At 39.7% G+C, this 16,610-nt stretch overlaps 1 protein-coding gene across 2 annotated transcripts in view; it reads right to left on the bottom strand.

The window, feature by feature from the left end:
• dnmt3bb.1 (DNA (cytosine-5-)-methyltransferase 3 beta, duplicate b.1) overlaps positions 1-16,610 on the bottom strand; it is a 40,200-nt gene that overhangs the window by 13,407 nt on the left and 10,183 nt on the right. For both annotated transcript variants that reach the window (XM_026367931.1, XM_026367930.1), the window contains exons 3-6: positions 4,902-5,052; positions 3,166-3,251; positions 2,897-3,034; positions 920-1,060 (exon numbers count right to left, since the gene is read on the bottom strand). In XM_026367931.1, the coding sequence (XP_026223716.1) occupies positions 920-1,060; positions 2,897-3,034; positions 3,166-3,251; positions 4,902-5,052 (516 nt within the window). The remainder of the gene's footprint in view (positions 1-919; positions 1,061-2,896; positions 3,035-3,165; positions 3,252-4,901; positions 5,053-16,610) is intronic.

The raw sequence follows: 16,610 nt of genomic DNA, 5'->3' as shown, positions 1-16,610 counted from the left end.
TAATGTTGAAGTTTTACATTTGCAAAAAATGTAAAAGGACCAGTAATCAGTAGACCTTTGTTATTCTATTTGTTACTCTAAATGTAAGATGATGACATGACCTGTCCAATTTGGAGGTAATTGTACTTGCAGTTGCAGTTGTGCTGCAGTTTTTTTCATTCTGTTAGTTTTACTTTTACTTCACTACAAATTAGAAGAAAATACATATGTAAGAGAAGCCTTTACCCTGGGGTACCTTGTGACTGGATTGGTTATTAAAACCAATCTTGCTTTTGACATCACTTTGTCTACTAGTGCAACTCTGGTTTATAAAAAACTGCAAAAGAAGAGTTGTTGACAGTCACCAAGCTGAAAAGGGTTACAAAGAATTCCTCAACAGTTTGGACTCCACCAGTCGACTTTCAGGCAGATAATGTACATATGGAGAACATTCAACGTTTTTAACCCCCTCAGGAGAGGTTCAACAAAGATCACACCAAGAGCAGGTCTGTAACAGTCCAGGAGGTCACAAGGTACCCCAGGGTAAAGCCTTCTCTTACCAGCTAATAGTGTCAATGTTAATGAGTCCACCATCAGGAGAACACTAGACAACAGTGTTACGCCATGACTTAATATGAATGAGAAGAAATCTAAATTCTTAGACATGTTCAGGACCTGCAGACAATGTGTTTCTGTTTTTGTCCTTTGAAGAGTTTCTGAGTTTTTCATCTGCCACTGTACTGTAGGTAGGTAGGACTCTACCCACTGCTTTCCTCATTCTCTTCCCTCTATTGTTTACTCTCGATATTTTCATTTACAGATACATGCAGATCTTGCAAACTGTGTACACACACACACACACACACACACACACACACACACACACACACACACACACACACACACACACACACACACACACACACACACACACTCTTACGTTGTATTCTGGCTGGGTTTCAGTGCTGGATGAGGTGCTGCTGCTCTGGGCTGAGTCTTTGGAGTCCTGTTCCATCAGCTCCAGACAGGGGGTCTCAGGAACCTCACTGGACACTGTGACCATTCGAGGACCACCACCACACTGACAGAGAGAGAAGCAGAGAGACTTACAACAGTTCACACCCAACCTCCAAAAAAGTTTCTAAATCAGCTGAGCGTGGAATCAAGTGTTGACCCAGTCAGATTTAAACATAGTGTGCTTCATGTCTGTTCATACAGTCAGGTACATTTAAATTGGGACTGTGACACAATTTCACTATTCTGTCTCCGTATTAAGGATTTGACATCCAATCAAAATTTGATTAAAGTGTAGACTGCAAGCTTTAATGTAGTGTTTTTTAAATACTATGTGAAAAAGATGCCATAATTTTAGGATCCAAAACTATTTGGACAAAATCAACATAATCATGAATTACATTGTCATTTCTTCACAACTGTGCTGCTTTTTTAGCTCTTTACTGCAGCTGTCTTCCCTTACTTTTAACTTCAGTGAGTGAAATTCAGCTCTTTAATTAAGGTTAATTAAGGTCAGTTTGACTTCAATGCAACCAAATAACAGAACCTACAATGTAATATTTTATTATGTTATTAATAAATACGTTTACATCCCACAACTGAGGGTTTATAAATGCAAATGGTTGTAAATCAGTATTTTTGAACAAACCCATTAATTAAAACTGACCATCCAATTCAATTGAGTTTATATAGCACCAAACCACAACAAAAGTAATTTCAAAGCACTTGAAGCACTACATATTAAGGTTAAGACCTTACAGAAATTTATGGAAAACATATACCCTTGTGCTAAGTGACAGTAGAGAGGAAAAACTCCTTTTAATGAAAACAACATCCAGCAGAACCAGACTTAGGGTAGGCAGCCATCTGCCTTGATCAGTTGGGGTGAGTGTAAAGAGCAGAGAGAAAAAAACTATGAGCAACAGCCAAAACACTGTGCAGGTTGGTAGGGACAGTAGTGCACACTGGAAACACACAGCCCTGAGGACAGTCTACATTTAAGCACATTGTGATTGTTTCATTTCAAATCCACTGTGGTGGTGTCAAATGATGAAATCTGTCCAAAAAACATACAGACCTGACTACTGAGGGGTTCTACTGGTCAGATATTCACCACAGTCTACAGCATGTTATTAATCACTGCAGCTTTCTCAGAAGCCGTTTGCACGAATGTGGGTCCCTCCTTTTACATTTGCTTTTAACTAGAACATCAGTTAAGTCAGCTTGTAGATAGAAAAAATGTGGATAGACAGAGGGAGATGATTACAGTTGTTTTTACCTGAATTTTAGTCTCATTTCATTCGATAGGGTCAAAAACTAAACAATCTACGAGAAAAAAGGCAAATGTTGCTGAGGTAGATAAGCTGCTGCACAGCAGTAAAGATACTGTAATGGGTGACTGACTTCATATTTGAATGCCCAACAACTAACAATAATTTCAGACACAACCACCATATGGTGGTTTCACTGTCTTGGACCTCATTCAACTTACTCACAAGTTTCCCACATCCTAACACCAGAATGTGGGTAAGTGAAAAGTGTAACTTACTGAAATTTCCCACTGCACTGCAAAATTGTGTACAGGCAACTATGTTAAGTATGTAGGGATTAAAAGAACATGTAGCTATATTTGTATTTATCTAGTGTCTTTCTTACATGTGCTGACAAGTAGCAAGGACAAAACCCAATTTACATTATTCTAACATTTGATAAGTAGACCAGAGGTGAGGAGGAAGTTAGTTAATTAATATGAATTTTAAGAAACACACAAAAGGCTCTAAAGCAAGTCAGATGGAAAACATTAGATACACACTTCTGCAGAAATACCCTCTGTGCATGAGCCGATCATGTGTGAATGTGTAAGCGCTGACCTGTGCATGAAAAGTGTGTGTATGTTTTTTACCAGTAACATGCTGTGCTCCTGTTTGCGGCTCTGTCTGCGAGGTTTGGTGTGTGCATGCGTTGTGAGGCCGGCCTGAAAGATGGTTCGGGGTTGAGGTCTCTGTCTCAAACCCAACTGAGATGGTGCTGCAGATTTTTCCTGTAAATACACACACAAAGACAACCCCAACCCACACACACGCACACACACAGTCAGTGGGTTAAAATGTCACATTTTCACTTTCTCAAAGATGATTTATTAACCATAAAAGCATGTGTCTGGAGTCATACCTCGCTGTACAAGTCCCAGGTACTCCCCTCCTCCTCTGACCTCTTCCTGCTTCTCTTCCTGCTTCCCCTCAAACACTGATTACCATCTAGAAAGACAGACACAAAGAACAGGAGATCGACAGACGGTTAGACAGATGGCTGAAAAGAAACTCAATATTTTCAAGACATTAAGTGGCAGCACACGGTCTCTCATTCTCTGTTGTTTTGTCCTTGCAATGCAGCACATTTGAGTTCAATCAAAAGACCGTGTGGCTAATGCACTTTTATACAAGAGTTAACAGTGCTGTTGTGTTGTTGAAAATGCTGGTGCTGTTAAAATTAACTAATCAAATTGTCATGCCTAGTTCCTGTGAATAAGACACCACGTCCCAGAGTCCTCAAAGACTACAGACCAGTGGCTCTGACATCACACATTATGAAGGCTTTTGAGAGGCTAATCCTGGAGTCCTCCGACCTCTGGTCAAACCCTTACTTGACCCCCTCTAGTTTGCCAGTTTGCCATCAACCCCAAGTTGGAGTGGATGACGCCATCATACATCTGCTCCATCAGACCTACACACACCTGCCCAAGCCTGGGGACTAGTGAGGATCGTGTTTTTGATTTCTCCAGTGCATTTAACACCATCTGGCCTGCACTGTTGGGAGAGAAATTAAAAAACATGCAGCCATCTTCAACTGAACGTCAATAAAACAAAAAAGCTGGTGATGGACTTCAGGAAATCTGGGAGTCCTGTCTTCACTCTCTTTATACAGGGGGAGGAGGTGGAGATCGTATCTGAGTAAAAATATCTGGGAGTGTACTTGGACAACAAACTGGACTGGACTAAAAACTCATCAGCATTGTACAGAAAGGCTCAGAGCTGGATGTACTTCCTGAGGAGACTCAGGTCCTTCAACGTCTGCAGCACCATGCTGCAGATGTTCTATGAGTCTGTGGTGGCCAGTGTCATCTTTTATGCTGTGGTCTGCTGGGGCAGCAACATGAAGGTGTCAGAAACCAACAGGCTGAACAAACTGATTAGGAGGGCTGGCTCTGTTCTGGGGGTGGAGCTGGACTCTCTACATGTTGTGGCTGAAAGGAGGATGCTGTCCAAACTCCTCTCAATCCTGGACAATCCCTCCCACCCACTGCACAGTGTGTTGGCTGGACAGAGGAGCACGTTCAGCCAAAGACTATGGCCACAGGAGGTCCTCTCTACCTGTGGCCATAAATCTCTAGAATCCCTCCCCCCTCTGTAAGGGGTGGGGGAACTGACAAATGATGTCTTATAATTGCTGTAATTCCACCCTGGACCATAAATCTTAAGCCATTTTTATTCATTTAACATATTCTGTATATGGATAAAGTTCTCTCTATTGATATTATTTTGTATTTGTGTTGGTGTTGATTTTTCCTGGTTGTGGTTCCCTTTCTTTTTGTCTGTGATGAGAACAACTGTAATGAGGCAAAACAAGTCTTTCTGTCATGTGGGCTATTTTAATAATTTATGGATTAACATGGCTCTTGATATGAATTTTACTGAATTAATAATTCACTATAAACATATTCAGTACCGTCACCATGTCAGAGGGCCATCTGCACCTCCCGACACACAGTACCATTGGAAATAGCAGGGGGGTGAGCGTTCAGTCGAACAATCAACCTCAGGACGACACTTGGTGATCTCTTCAATAAAGATATGAATGCTAACAACTGTTTGACCACTGAATGACCATGCGCACAGTGCAAGTGTTACCTTGAGGCGAGGCAGCATCTCCATTCTGTTTGGGACTAAAGGGGGAGGGTGGTTCGGCTGCAGTCAGAGGGCTGTTGTCATTGGTCAGCTCCACACCACTGTCGTTTTCTGATAGGCCCTCACCTGCAGGTGTGTCTCCATTCACAGCCGCCTGAGAAAGGAGGGACAACAACATCAGGCAATGCCTAATCCATTAACCTTAGCCTCATGTGAGCAGCTGATCAGACAGCTCAAATGATCAAACTGATGAACTGGTATGAAAAGCAGTGACAGAAAGGTTAACCAACTGATAACTAATAGATTGTTTATTTGGGTTGATTGATACATCGTGGGTTCAAATTCAGAGACAAATACAAAGTGTAGTGAATGAAAACACAGTTCTTCTTCCTCCACTGCTTCAAAATCGTTAAATGACAGTGCTGTAGTAAAATACTATTAGTTATAACATGGTGCAGTCAGGGCCTGCTGAATCATGGCTAAGAGCGATGGGCAAACTTTTGATAGGTCACTTGTTTTCAAAATCAGCTTGGTTATAAGTTCCATTTTCCATGTGTTGGCCTAAACTAGTGTTAGATGTTGATCATTGGATCAGTAATATTTTCTGTGTGTGACATAGCAATCTGACACTAAGCATTTTGTTCAAGCCATATCTTGCAAGTAGCTCTCTATTGGATAAGAAAAGGAAGCACAACTAACCCAAATGCTAAACTGTCTATAAGTCTATAAGACACATTACTTTAAACTCAAAGCTGCTGGGCATGAATATCTTTTGTGACATGGAGCCAAACCCGCCCTTTCCACTGGGTGTGATATTGCCTAGTTCATGTCAAAATCACTGAAAATACAAAATCAAAGACAAATATTTAGACAAATGAACATGTCAGAGACCATCAAGCATGCTTGTCCATGCATGTGCAACATCACCTGAAGTGAAGAATCTGACTCATCACAAACACTACAGAAACCACATGAGAACACAACAGATGATGAATGCGTGAGGCGTTAGCTGCCGGTGATAGTGAGTCATTGTTTAGAGCAAGCTGCGTGGTTACTAGCTAGCGGCAAGAACACTTGTATGATTCCTCTCTGCATCACTTAATCTGTGTATCGCTGTAGCAACCACTCTCATCTTTCATCTCAAATTGTTAGGATTTGAACCCCTAACATCCTTGTTACACCTAATCCCCAGCGCAGACACTAATATATCTAAGTAATACAACCCCATTTCCAAAAAAGTTGTGATGCAGTGTAAAATCTACAATATAGAAATAACAATAATATATAAAACACTCAATGATTTGCAAATCTCTTAAACCCATATTGTATTCACAATAAAACAAATGGTCTAAATCTAAAAAAATGGTTCTGAGAAAAAAACTGGGTCATTTTAAAATTGATGGCAGCAACACTTGACCACAGTGTAGCATCTCCTCTTCTTATAACAACAGTCATCTGCTCAATAGTCCTCTTTGTCTTCTTTGTTGTATGTTGTGTCTAATATTTCACAAAATATTTTTAACTGGTAAAAGATCCGGACTGCAGAAAGACCAGGTCAGCACCTGGTCTCTTGAAGCCAACAGTTTTCCACTTTGTCACGGACCATTTTAAAGTGCAAATATTATGACCATGTGGGGCTTAAAAACCAGGTCCCTGAAGACTCCAAAATGTGCCTGTACCTGCAAAATGTGTGTAAACAGGCTGTCTCAAAAGGACTTGAAGCAACACTGTTTTGTTGCTCAAGTCCAGTCAAAATCCACCTAAAACTGAAACTAGACAGAGAAGCTAACATTAGCCACATTAGCCATGTAGCATTACTGTGCAAGTAATGTGGCTACATTCAACAAGCTAACCCAGTAAACATTTGAACCAATAACTGCGCCGGCAAAACAAACAAACAAACAAACATGACAAAACACTTGCTGGCTTCAAACTTTGAGCTTTAAATGGCAGCACACACACGCACACACACACACACACACACACACACAGATCCTGAGAGGATGGCAGGAAGAACAGAGACTTCTGTGTTCACTCACATATCCAAACGGTATGGGATAGATTGCTCTCTGCTGCTACTGTTTTGTTGTTTTTGTTGAGTCAGCAGTAGTCATGAAAAACAATTGGGTCCCCGAGACTCGAGTGCAAACTTTGAATGGACCCTTGAGGAAACATCTAAAAAAAGGAGCGAGTGCTTCTTCTCATGCACATACATGGCTTCTTTTTTTGCATGACAGAGCTTTAACTTGCATTTTTGAATGGCACAGTGAACTGTGTTTTTGAAAGCATTCTTGAGTCCAGGCAATGATGTCATCACAGAATCATGTCTGTTTTGAATGTAGTGCCACCCGAGGGCCCAGAGATCACGGTCATTCAGTACTGCATTTCGGCCTTCCCTCGTGTACAGACATGCCTCCAGATTTTCTATTATTATTATTACTTTGAAACAGTTCGACAGGTTGTAGATTTTTCTGCAAATTTATGAACCTCTGTCCATCTTTACGTCTGACATGTTTCTGAATCTCTAAGATGCCCTTTTATCGTTCATCATGATACTAGCCTGTTGGCAACTACTGTAATTAGCTGCAAAATATTCTTCCAGCTCTTCCTTGTTAGTACCACTTACTTTTTCAGCCTTTTGTTGCTTCTGTCCCACCTTTTTTGAGATGTGTTGCTACGATACATATACAATATACATTTCTTAAAATTATACATTTTCTCAGATTAAACATATGCTTTCTAAATTCTACTGTGAATAAAATATGGGTTTATGTGATTTTCAAATTGCATTGCATTCTGTTTTAATGATGCTATTTATGATGATGATGATTTTTCACAGAATCCCAACTTTTTTGGAATTTGTTGTACAGTATATAACAGATGACGTACACTGTATGTGTAATCATTTTAAAGTGACAGATCATAGCACTGGGCTTGCAGGGTACAGAGGTGTCTATAACGTTATACAAATAAACTGGGGGCCCTTTTGCATTTCTAAATCAAGTAGCTGCTCAAGGAATGCTGTACCATTCTAACCACACCTGGTGTTATCATAAATGTCAAAGGTGCTGTCAAAGTGAAGCGTCATCGTTCTTCCTGTAATGTGTGCATACACTAGAGACAGAAAAAGAACGATTGCTCACAATGTTTTCCAACAAAAGCTGCTAATCTCAACAGCTTTCTTAACAGTCTTATGCAAACTGTTGCAGTGTGTTCCCAAATGAAGCATACATGCTCTAATGATTACCTAAACAGTTTCTCCACTTAGTTTCACATCATTATAGTTGTTTGAGGGGATGGAACTTGTGTTCTAAGTATAATAATAATATGCCATTTTAGGTAATAACTTGTTTTTATTTCACAGAACTCAATACAGGATGACAACTCAGGCTGGAAAGAGAGTGGAACCTTGAGAATACTGTTCTCCAATTTGACACGACGCATATCATCTAACAGCTTTAAGATTTTTCATTTACACATCGCAGTTTGTTATTTACCAAGCTAGACAAAGTTGCTTGATGTTTGCTATTAGACACAGTAGATCTGTCAACTTCTCTTTAAGGCATGTTACATGATTCTTTTAACTTCTTACATCTAACGTAATTATCTGGCATTTAGTTTCATGTGGAACAATTTGGTATTCACGGCCAAACAGGGAAATTCTCCAGCTGTTAAATCTCTCTAAACATTTCTTTATTCTCTAATCTTTCATTGAAATTAGGGCACTATCAGACAGAGACAGACAGAAGAGACAGAGGAGTTAGACAGAGCAGCTGTGAAACAGATGCAAAACTGTAAGACTGGGCTGACTTTTAAGGCAAATCATAGTTCCCCCTATCTAAGGCTGTTTGTGATTGTTCAGCATCATAAAACAGGGAATGCATGTGGTGTGTGTGTTGTGAGACGCCAAATTTTCCCCTATAATAAATGAACTTGATGAACTTGTGTGGATGTGTGTGCAAGATGGTTTAGAGTAAGATCTGCTGCCTGTCACAAAGAGAGAGAAAAAGGGTAGAACATCTGACTTCATAGCTGCTCTGGTTGGAAGGTAATGGAGTCACAAAAATTGTTAGAGGCCAGATTTAATCTGGCAAGTACTTATTAAGAAATCCTGCACCATCAAATAGAGCACCAATACAGGACTTTTCAATACTGTAGTTGACAAAATAAGACATACTGGCTGAACAATAGACAACATCAGTAATAGAGAGATAGAAAATGCTTCACTCAGCTTGAAATCATTGATGTAGCAGTATTACAACTTTCCTTTATAATGAAAGGGTTACTGACAAGGCAAAGGATATCTGCAATTTGCAGGACAACAAAAGCAACTGACAAGTTTATTGTAAGCGCTCAGATTTTGCACAACAGCAAAGCTCAGTACAGGAACAGACCCATACATATTTCTAATCAAATCCAGACCCGACCCAACCCACACCCGTAGCCTAATGTCGTCTTATGTAACACTAACAGTCAATCACTTTAAAACTCATGCAGATTAACTTTATTTTCATGTTTGTTCATTCTTTGTATTTCCACTGTTCCCCGCCTGCATTCAGTCCATTTTTACCTGTGTCTGTACCTGCAATATCATTTTTTGCAGGCTATCTTCAGGTGCCAGACTCGATGCAGGACTTCATGTGGTGGAACTCACAGGCTACTCCTCTTTGTTTGCATTTACATTAGTATCTGGCAGATTTTTATTTCAAATGCAGATTACTATAGATTATTACATTAGATATATCTTATTCAAATGTGTTATTATAGAAGATGGAACTATTTTTGAGAGATCTCTGCTTTTTGCTACATATATATAATATTTTTAATATTTTAATATATAATATTTTGTAACATCAAACATCAGTGAATAAGGACTAAAGCAAGTCTTGTATTATCCTTTTATATTCCCCACGTATTTTACAATGTGTAATGCTCCCATAATTCAGAATGAAACGATGCTGGTAGACCTTCTAATTGTAACTTTTTCTTTTCCACTTGCCAGACTGATGGCTAGACTTCATCCATACCATGAGTTAGTCAAGTCAAGGCATTCTTTTCCCAGCACCTTTAAATTCTTTTCTGAGCATGCATCACTCCATTTCAAATTAACCAAACAACACGTACACACTGAACCCTGAACCAGAAACTGTGACTAACAAAGTTAACGGGTTGGACCATTCCACCACTACTAAATACTAATATCAAGTAAAGTGTTGGCACATATATAAACAGCTCAGTGTGTTTTTTAAAATAAATAATCCATGTTCAGCAGAAAAGGGTTTGCGGAGGTGACCAGAGGTGAAAAATAACTGCAGACTGAAACTTTAGTTAACATTAGAAACACGTGATGAAAGAGACAGGAAGCAGTTTTTCAGACAGGTAGAGCTGTTGTACGAGCCAGCACGGATGTTTAAACTGCATTACAACTAGTAATCACAAATAGACGGACTAGGGCTGCACAGTGTGTGACAAAGTGTGTGATTATTTGCCATTTGTAGAAAAATGTAACAAAGTTGACTCTTCTGAAAGTCGTGATTGTCTTCATTATTGATAAATCTGATTTATTTTTGGTCCACAAAACCACAGAAACATCCCTATTGATGATATCTTCCTTTAGGAAATATTAATTTTATGTGTTCTTTTGTTTAACAATACCCAAATATTTGACTTACAACTTAAACCAAGGAGCAAAACACAGTTTTGTGCTTAAAAATGACTGAAAATATGAATCTATTATGATAATAGCTGTAGATTGATTTTGTTCAAGCGGCGGTTCCAGCTGTAGTGCACTGCTCTGCCCCAACAACCTCTCTGATGCTGCTGAGCAATCAAAGCTGGTGTACATCGGAATGCAGCACGGCTGTAGCTGTAGTAGCTTTGACAGCCACACCACTGTCCTATTACATCAAATGTGGCACAAGGAGAGACAGACTGACCCTCAGGTTCATTTTAGCATCTTCCTGTTTTAAATTATATTTACACCTGCCAGCTGGCTAGCTGAGTTTTGATATTGACTGTGCTGGAGATTTTTTTCTGCTGATTTTTGCACTACAGTGACACACAACCAGTCCACTTTTGCAGGGCAACAAGGGCCAGACAGTGTCCTTAAAGGCACGTAGGAAATGAGTAAAATGTTTATGTACTTTCACAAATTTCCATACTGCACAAAAACATTCTTTCACAAGCAAACAAATCTCATGGACATGAGGTCAGATCTGCTCAGCTGCAGACAGCTTCAGTTTCCTTAGTCAGAGGAAGCCATTCAATCAGCTACTATATGAAACTTAAAACTGATCTATGGATTTGTATTTTACCTGGATAGTTAGAGTTGTTTTTATTTTTCTTACTCTATGTTTTCTAAATGTTCTTATGATTATGATAAATGCAGAAGCATACCTAAACAATGAATGACTCAAAATGACATGCATGCACCGGAGGCACAACTCAGAATTTGTGGAATCAGCTTGATGGAGCTTTGCTGAAATATCTAGCTTACAAACATACAACATACATTTCTTTCTCCTTCTCCTCTAAGGAACTCTCGCATTACTCCTGTTATTACCTCTGCTTAGAAAAAATGGATGGATGGAAATCGTGGAATAGAATATTCCCCAATATAATTGGGAATTTCAGTGGTTTGAAAGCTCTGCTGACTACCTGGCAAATGCTCCTGGCCAAGAATTAGTCTGGCACATTAGGAATAGGATTTTTGAACTGATTTCTGAACAGAAACAATATATAAAATGCGAATCAGTCAGCTTCAGAAGTGCTAGCAGATCGCTTTGGTTATTTTTTGGCAGAACCAAGCTCGTTGTTTTTCCCAGTTCCAGTGGGAGAAACAGTGCCATATTAGTCCTAAAAGCCAAAAATCAGTATAAAATAAGGTCTGTGGTTAACACAGGTCAAGAGATTTTCATTGTAACTTATACATTTAAATTTATTCTGTGTAGTTTGTTTATAGCCTCACAATAGTTGTTTACTTCTGCCTATTCCATTTAGACTTGATAAGAATATTAGCTTGGTAGGACAGAGAGAAAGACAAAGTTTATAAGATAACATTTGTTTGCCACTGATCTTTTCTTCTGCAATAATCAAAACCTAATGGAAAAATCCCATTGGACTTCAGTCAGCGGAACCAAGGTGATGCTAACTTCTGAAATAACTAATTTCTCTCTCTGCGAGTGATTTCCTCCTACCATTTATCCACTTTCTATTACCCCCCTCCTTTCCTATTTTCTCGTTTCTTTTTTCACTTCTTGTAAGTCCTTACTTGTCTCTCTCCCTCTCTCTCTCCCTTGCCCGTTTCTCTCTTTTTCTTTGTCCGAACAAAGCCATACCAGGTCTTCTATTATAAAAGCAGGGAGGGAAAAACTCCTGCAAGCACACAAAGAGACAGGAGCAGAGATGGAGGGTGTGCTGCTAAACTGTCGGGGAGTAAATGTTAACAGAACAACTAGTTGAAAAATCTGAGAATAGATGAACATATACAATCTGCAAAATCTGCAGTGTGGTCCCAAACCTCCTCCATATGACTAGTTAGCATTTGCCTCCTCCTCTCTATAGCTGTTGTCAGATACTGCTGGTACATCTGCATGGGAGCATCAGGTACATTTTTGTGCCGTGTTGTGTGAAATGTTTAACTAAGGCTTTCAGATGAGAGGTGAAATGGGATTTGATCTCAGCTGCTATTTACTGTCTATTCTCTGTGTTATTCTTGTACTGTGTCTCGTGTAGTGTTGTGTAGATCATGTTACTCAATGTTCAAATGTTTTTGTGTGTAATGGCTGCTGCAACACCAAAATTTCCCCTTGGGGATCAATAAAGTATCTATCTATCTATCTATCTATCTATCTATCTATCTATCTATCTATCTATCTATTATTACCATCATTATCCTCCATTGACCTGCTTTTCTGGATATCTATCTCTCCTCTCTCTGCTTCTGCCCTGTGCTTCTGGCAGACATGAACGAGCCCAATGACCAATGACCCCCCTCCCCACCCCAACACCCTCCACCTCCACTTTAAATCTTTAACAGTATGAATGCTACTACTTTTAACACTACTACTTCAATGGCTGCTCGAACGACTAGAAAGTTCTGTAAAAGATTAAAACCACCACAAGTGTGTGGAACTTGTGACTATCCAGGTTATGGATCCTTTATTCTATATGACTGGTATAGCAGTGTGTAAAACCCTGCACTGTCACGATTAACCAGCCTCCCTGTCTCTCTCTCTCTCACACACACACACATGCCACACTGAGCAGCAGTACGCCCTGAGGTGCTCTGACTGTGCTGTCAAAACATCTTAGTGAGGCCTAAATGATTATGAGCATAAGTCTACAGTAAACAGGTGAACGGGACTCCTAGACTGTCACCTGAGGGCGTTTAAGGCTCTCAATGTTGTATTTTTGTCAACAACAACAAAGTGGCAGCGTGTGATATTTATTTTAATGGCTTTATATTTATTTCAAGCCATTTAACTTCTGAGATTGAAAAAAAATTTAGATCTGGTAAAATAAAGATCTAATAAAACAAATGAATGCTTTTCAAGGCCCAGAAATAATTGTTTGCAGTAAAGAGCCATTGTTAGACAATAAACAAACTATAAACCACAATTTCAAGGTGTCACTTTCACTAAGCTACCAACTTGCAATTTGAAATAGCACACTTAGCTCATATTTAAAGCATCTCCTCTTAGCCTGACCTGAACTGCATAAATCAAGCACCACTTGTCTGCGGTAGCAAAGGACATGATGCCCCTCGCGTCTGGCATCCTAGTCTCCTCCCTTGTCTTGTGGACTCCCAGAACTTAGGTCACTAGAATTGAGGTCTGCAGTTTGACCTCTCTTGAACCTGTCTTGAACTCTTGTGTAATTGGCTCTTTCCTGCCTGTCTGTTCCCGCATCATGAAGGGGTTTTAAACATATGTATTTAAAAGGCTGGGCCGCCGACAACTGCAGTCCTTTGTGCAAAAGAGCTGGGTTTGCAGCTGTGTGCCCCCAACAGAGCAGAACTTTATGGACATTTTATCTGATACCGTTCAGCTACAGCTGGGTGAGGCGAGAGGCAATCACGCTCATTGTGATTCCAGAGGTAATAGCACAGATCGGTTCACACCCCATGTGAAATTCCTCATTTCCCAAATCTTTGTCTTTAACACACCATGATACTAGGACAGAAAAACAAGAATGACTTAAATATAAACTAAACCATAACTAACCATAAATTAAAAAAAATACAATGCAAATGGTAAATAGCTCTGGTGCAAGGCTTCAGTTATCAGGTATAGGTCAAAGAAAATCCCACACACCGTGCTAACACAGCTCATGGCTGAGTGGTAACAGTGGTTACATAGTAAGACTAGGAGCAGCACACTGTCATGTTATTTATTCACTGTCACACGTTAGTCTATGTGTGTGGGGCGTTGCTACAACAGCTGCAGCTGTGTTGTAGTTCACAAACACTGGTGCTAACATTTCACGATGTTAACAACGTGTCAATATAAAATGTACTGAAACTCTGGCATTTTGTGCTGCATTAGCTAAGTTTGAGGTGTTTCCTTCTTTTGTTTTATACAACACAACAGCTTTTGGTAACTCAGTCCATAAGTTCCTTACCCGAGTCAAATGCAAAATATCTCCATCCACAGCTTTTCGATTGTGTCGCAGAGGTATGAGGAACCTGTTGCTGCACCTGAATCATCCCACGTGTTATTGCATGCGTTAACATGTTGCGTTAACTTCCTTCTTCTCCTACCGTTTGTAAGGTAATTTGCTGAACTTGTCAGAGAAATTACATTTTATGACAACTACTGACAGAAAACAAGTACTGCAGGGTTTTTAGACTTTAGGTTCTGATTCGTACCAAAGTGTGGGTTTTGTGACATCCCTAGGGTACAATACACTACTACTACTAGGGTAGACCAGCTGTCCAGTTGGGGCAAAGAATGTAAATAACACAAACAGAGCACATCCTCAGACACCAGCTAATGACAACTTACACTGTCTATCCCCCCCAAAAAAAGGTCACACATTCTAATATTTCATTGGATCAACTTTAGCTTTGACTACGGCACACATTCTCCTTGGCAATCGCCTTCTGCAATGTCACAACATTTATTCCCATCAAGAGTTTTTTTGCCAAGATCTTGTATTGATGAGAGGAGAGTTGGACTGCTGTCAAGGGCTGGACTCTGTAGTTAACATCTTTTCCACGGCCACAGGAGGTGTCTTCTGGCATGATTGTTTAAGAAATGAGAAGCTACTCACTGCATCAGTTAAATAACTTGTGGCCAGCTGAAACCTAATCATCCATTCAGTAATTGTCCAGTGGGAGATTCTCACCTATTTGCTTAGTTCAATCCAGGTGGTGACTTTTTTTTGTACGGGCAGTGCATTTGTCTGTGTATGGGTCACAGTTGTTTACCATATCAACTAATGAAAGAAGAGATTCCTTCTGCCGATGTCTCTGCTGATTTTATAGAGGAAGGTGAGACAAAATGTGACTGTCACAATAATTACGTTACTGACTATATTCTATGATATATGGACATGACTTCAATAATATTTACTTTACTTACTATATTATTGATATGACCTAGGGTTTGTTTTGTTCAATCAATGTCATCAACATTCTGCCCCTTATGCTGCTGTGTCTTGCCATGAAAACATTAACTTATCCATCAATGAAGTGCAGTGGAACATAATTTGGTGCTGCTTTGGTGCCTCTAGATAACTTGCCATTATATAAGGGAATATGAATTCCCTATGAAGTATATCAAGGTTTCCTACAGGATAATGTCTGAGTGTCTGTCTGCAAGTTGATCATCAGAAGAACATCAAAATAAATCTACTATAGAATACATTTAGAAACACAAAATTCATCCAGTTAAAACCCAGACCTAAACCTATAAGAGATGCTAAAAAATGACTTCAAGGGAGCCATTCACACCTGACATCCTAGGAATGTATCTGTCCTGAAACAGTTCTGTGAAGGAGAATGGTCTAAAGTTCCTCCTGGACATTGTACAGGAAGAACCTGCTTGAGGTTATTGCCGAAAGGATGTTCAACCAGTTATTAAACCACTGTTTGAAGTCATGATACTCCATCCACTGTATCACTGGGATGACATGGGATTTCATGTCGATTAACAGTTCTGTTTTAATACCATACTTAGGTTTCCACCATCATTCTGTATGTCTAATAGATGTGCTCAATAAAGACATGAAAGATCATGATTGCTTGTACTTGTGCCTTTGGTGAAGATCAGATTGCACTGTAGTAAGCCAGTAAATTCCTAAGTCCCTGTACCTTGCCTTTGAGTTGACACCTAGGACTCCACCACCGCCAGCTGCCACTACTCAGCTCTAATCACTCTTGTTATTAGTTAAATTTTGAGATGGTGGTGATGCATGAACTAGGCTAAAAACATACTGACCAAGGTGGCAAACAAATGGATGAACAGTCTATTAAGACCTTCATTGTCTTCTTGGCTTAACAGCACTGCAAAATTATGGATGGATTGTGCACTGCAAATGTGGATGAATTATGGTGTGCATAGTAATAATTTCTATCACACACGATAACGTGGCAGTAAACATGAAGGTAAGCAAACAATAAACAGAAAAGAGGAATGAAAGTGCTGATGAGATGAAAATGAAGCCAAATTGAGAGAAAGAGAAGGCGGGAAGAGAAGAAAAGCAGATGGT

This window comes from Anabas testudineus, chromosome 7, assembly GCF_900324465.2.
Source record: "Anabas testudineus chromosome 7, fAnaTes1.2, whole genome shotgun sequence".
Taxonomy (NCBI): domain Eukaryota; kingdom Metazoa; phylum Chordata; class Actinopteri; order Anabantiformes; family Anabantidae; genus Anabas; species Anabas testudineus.
This window is presented reverse-complemented; position numbering and strand designations above follow the sequence as displayed.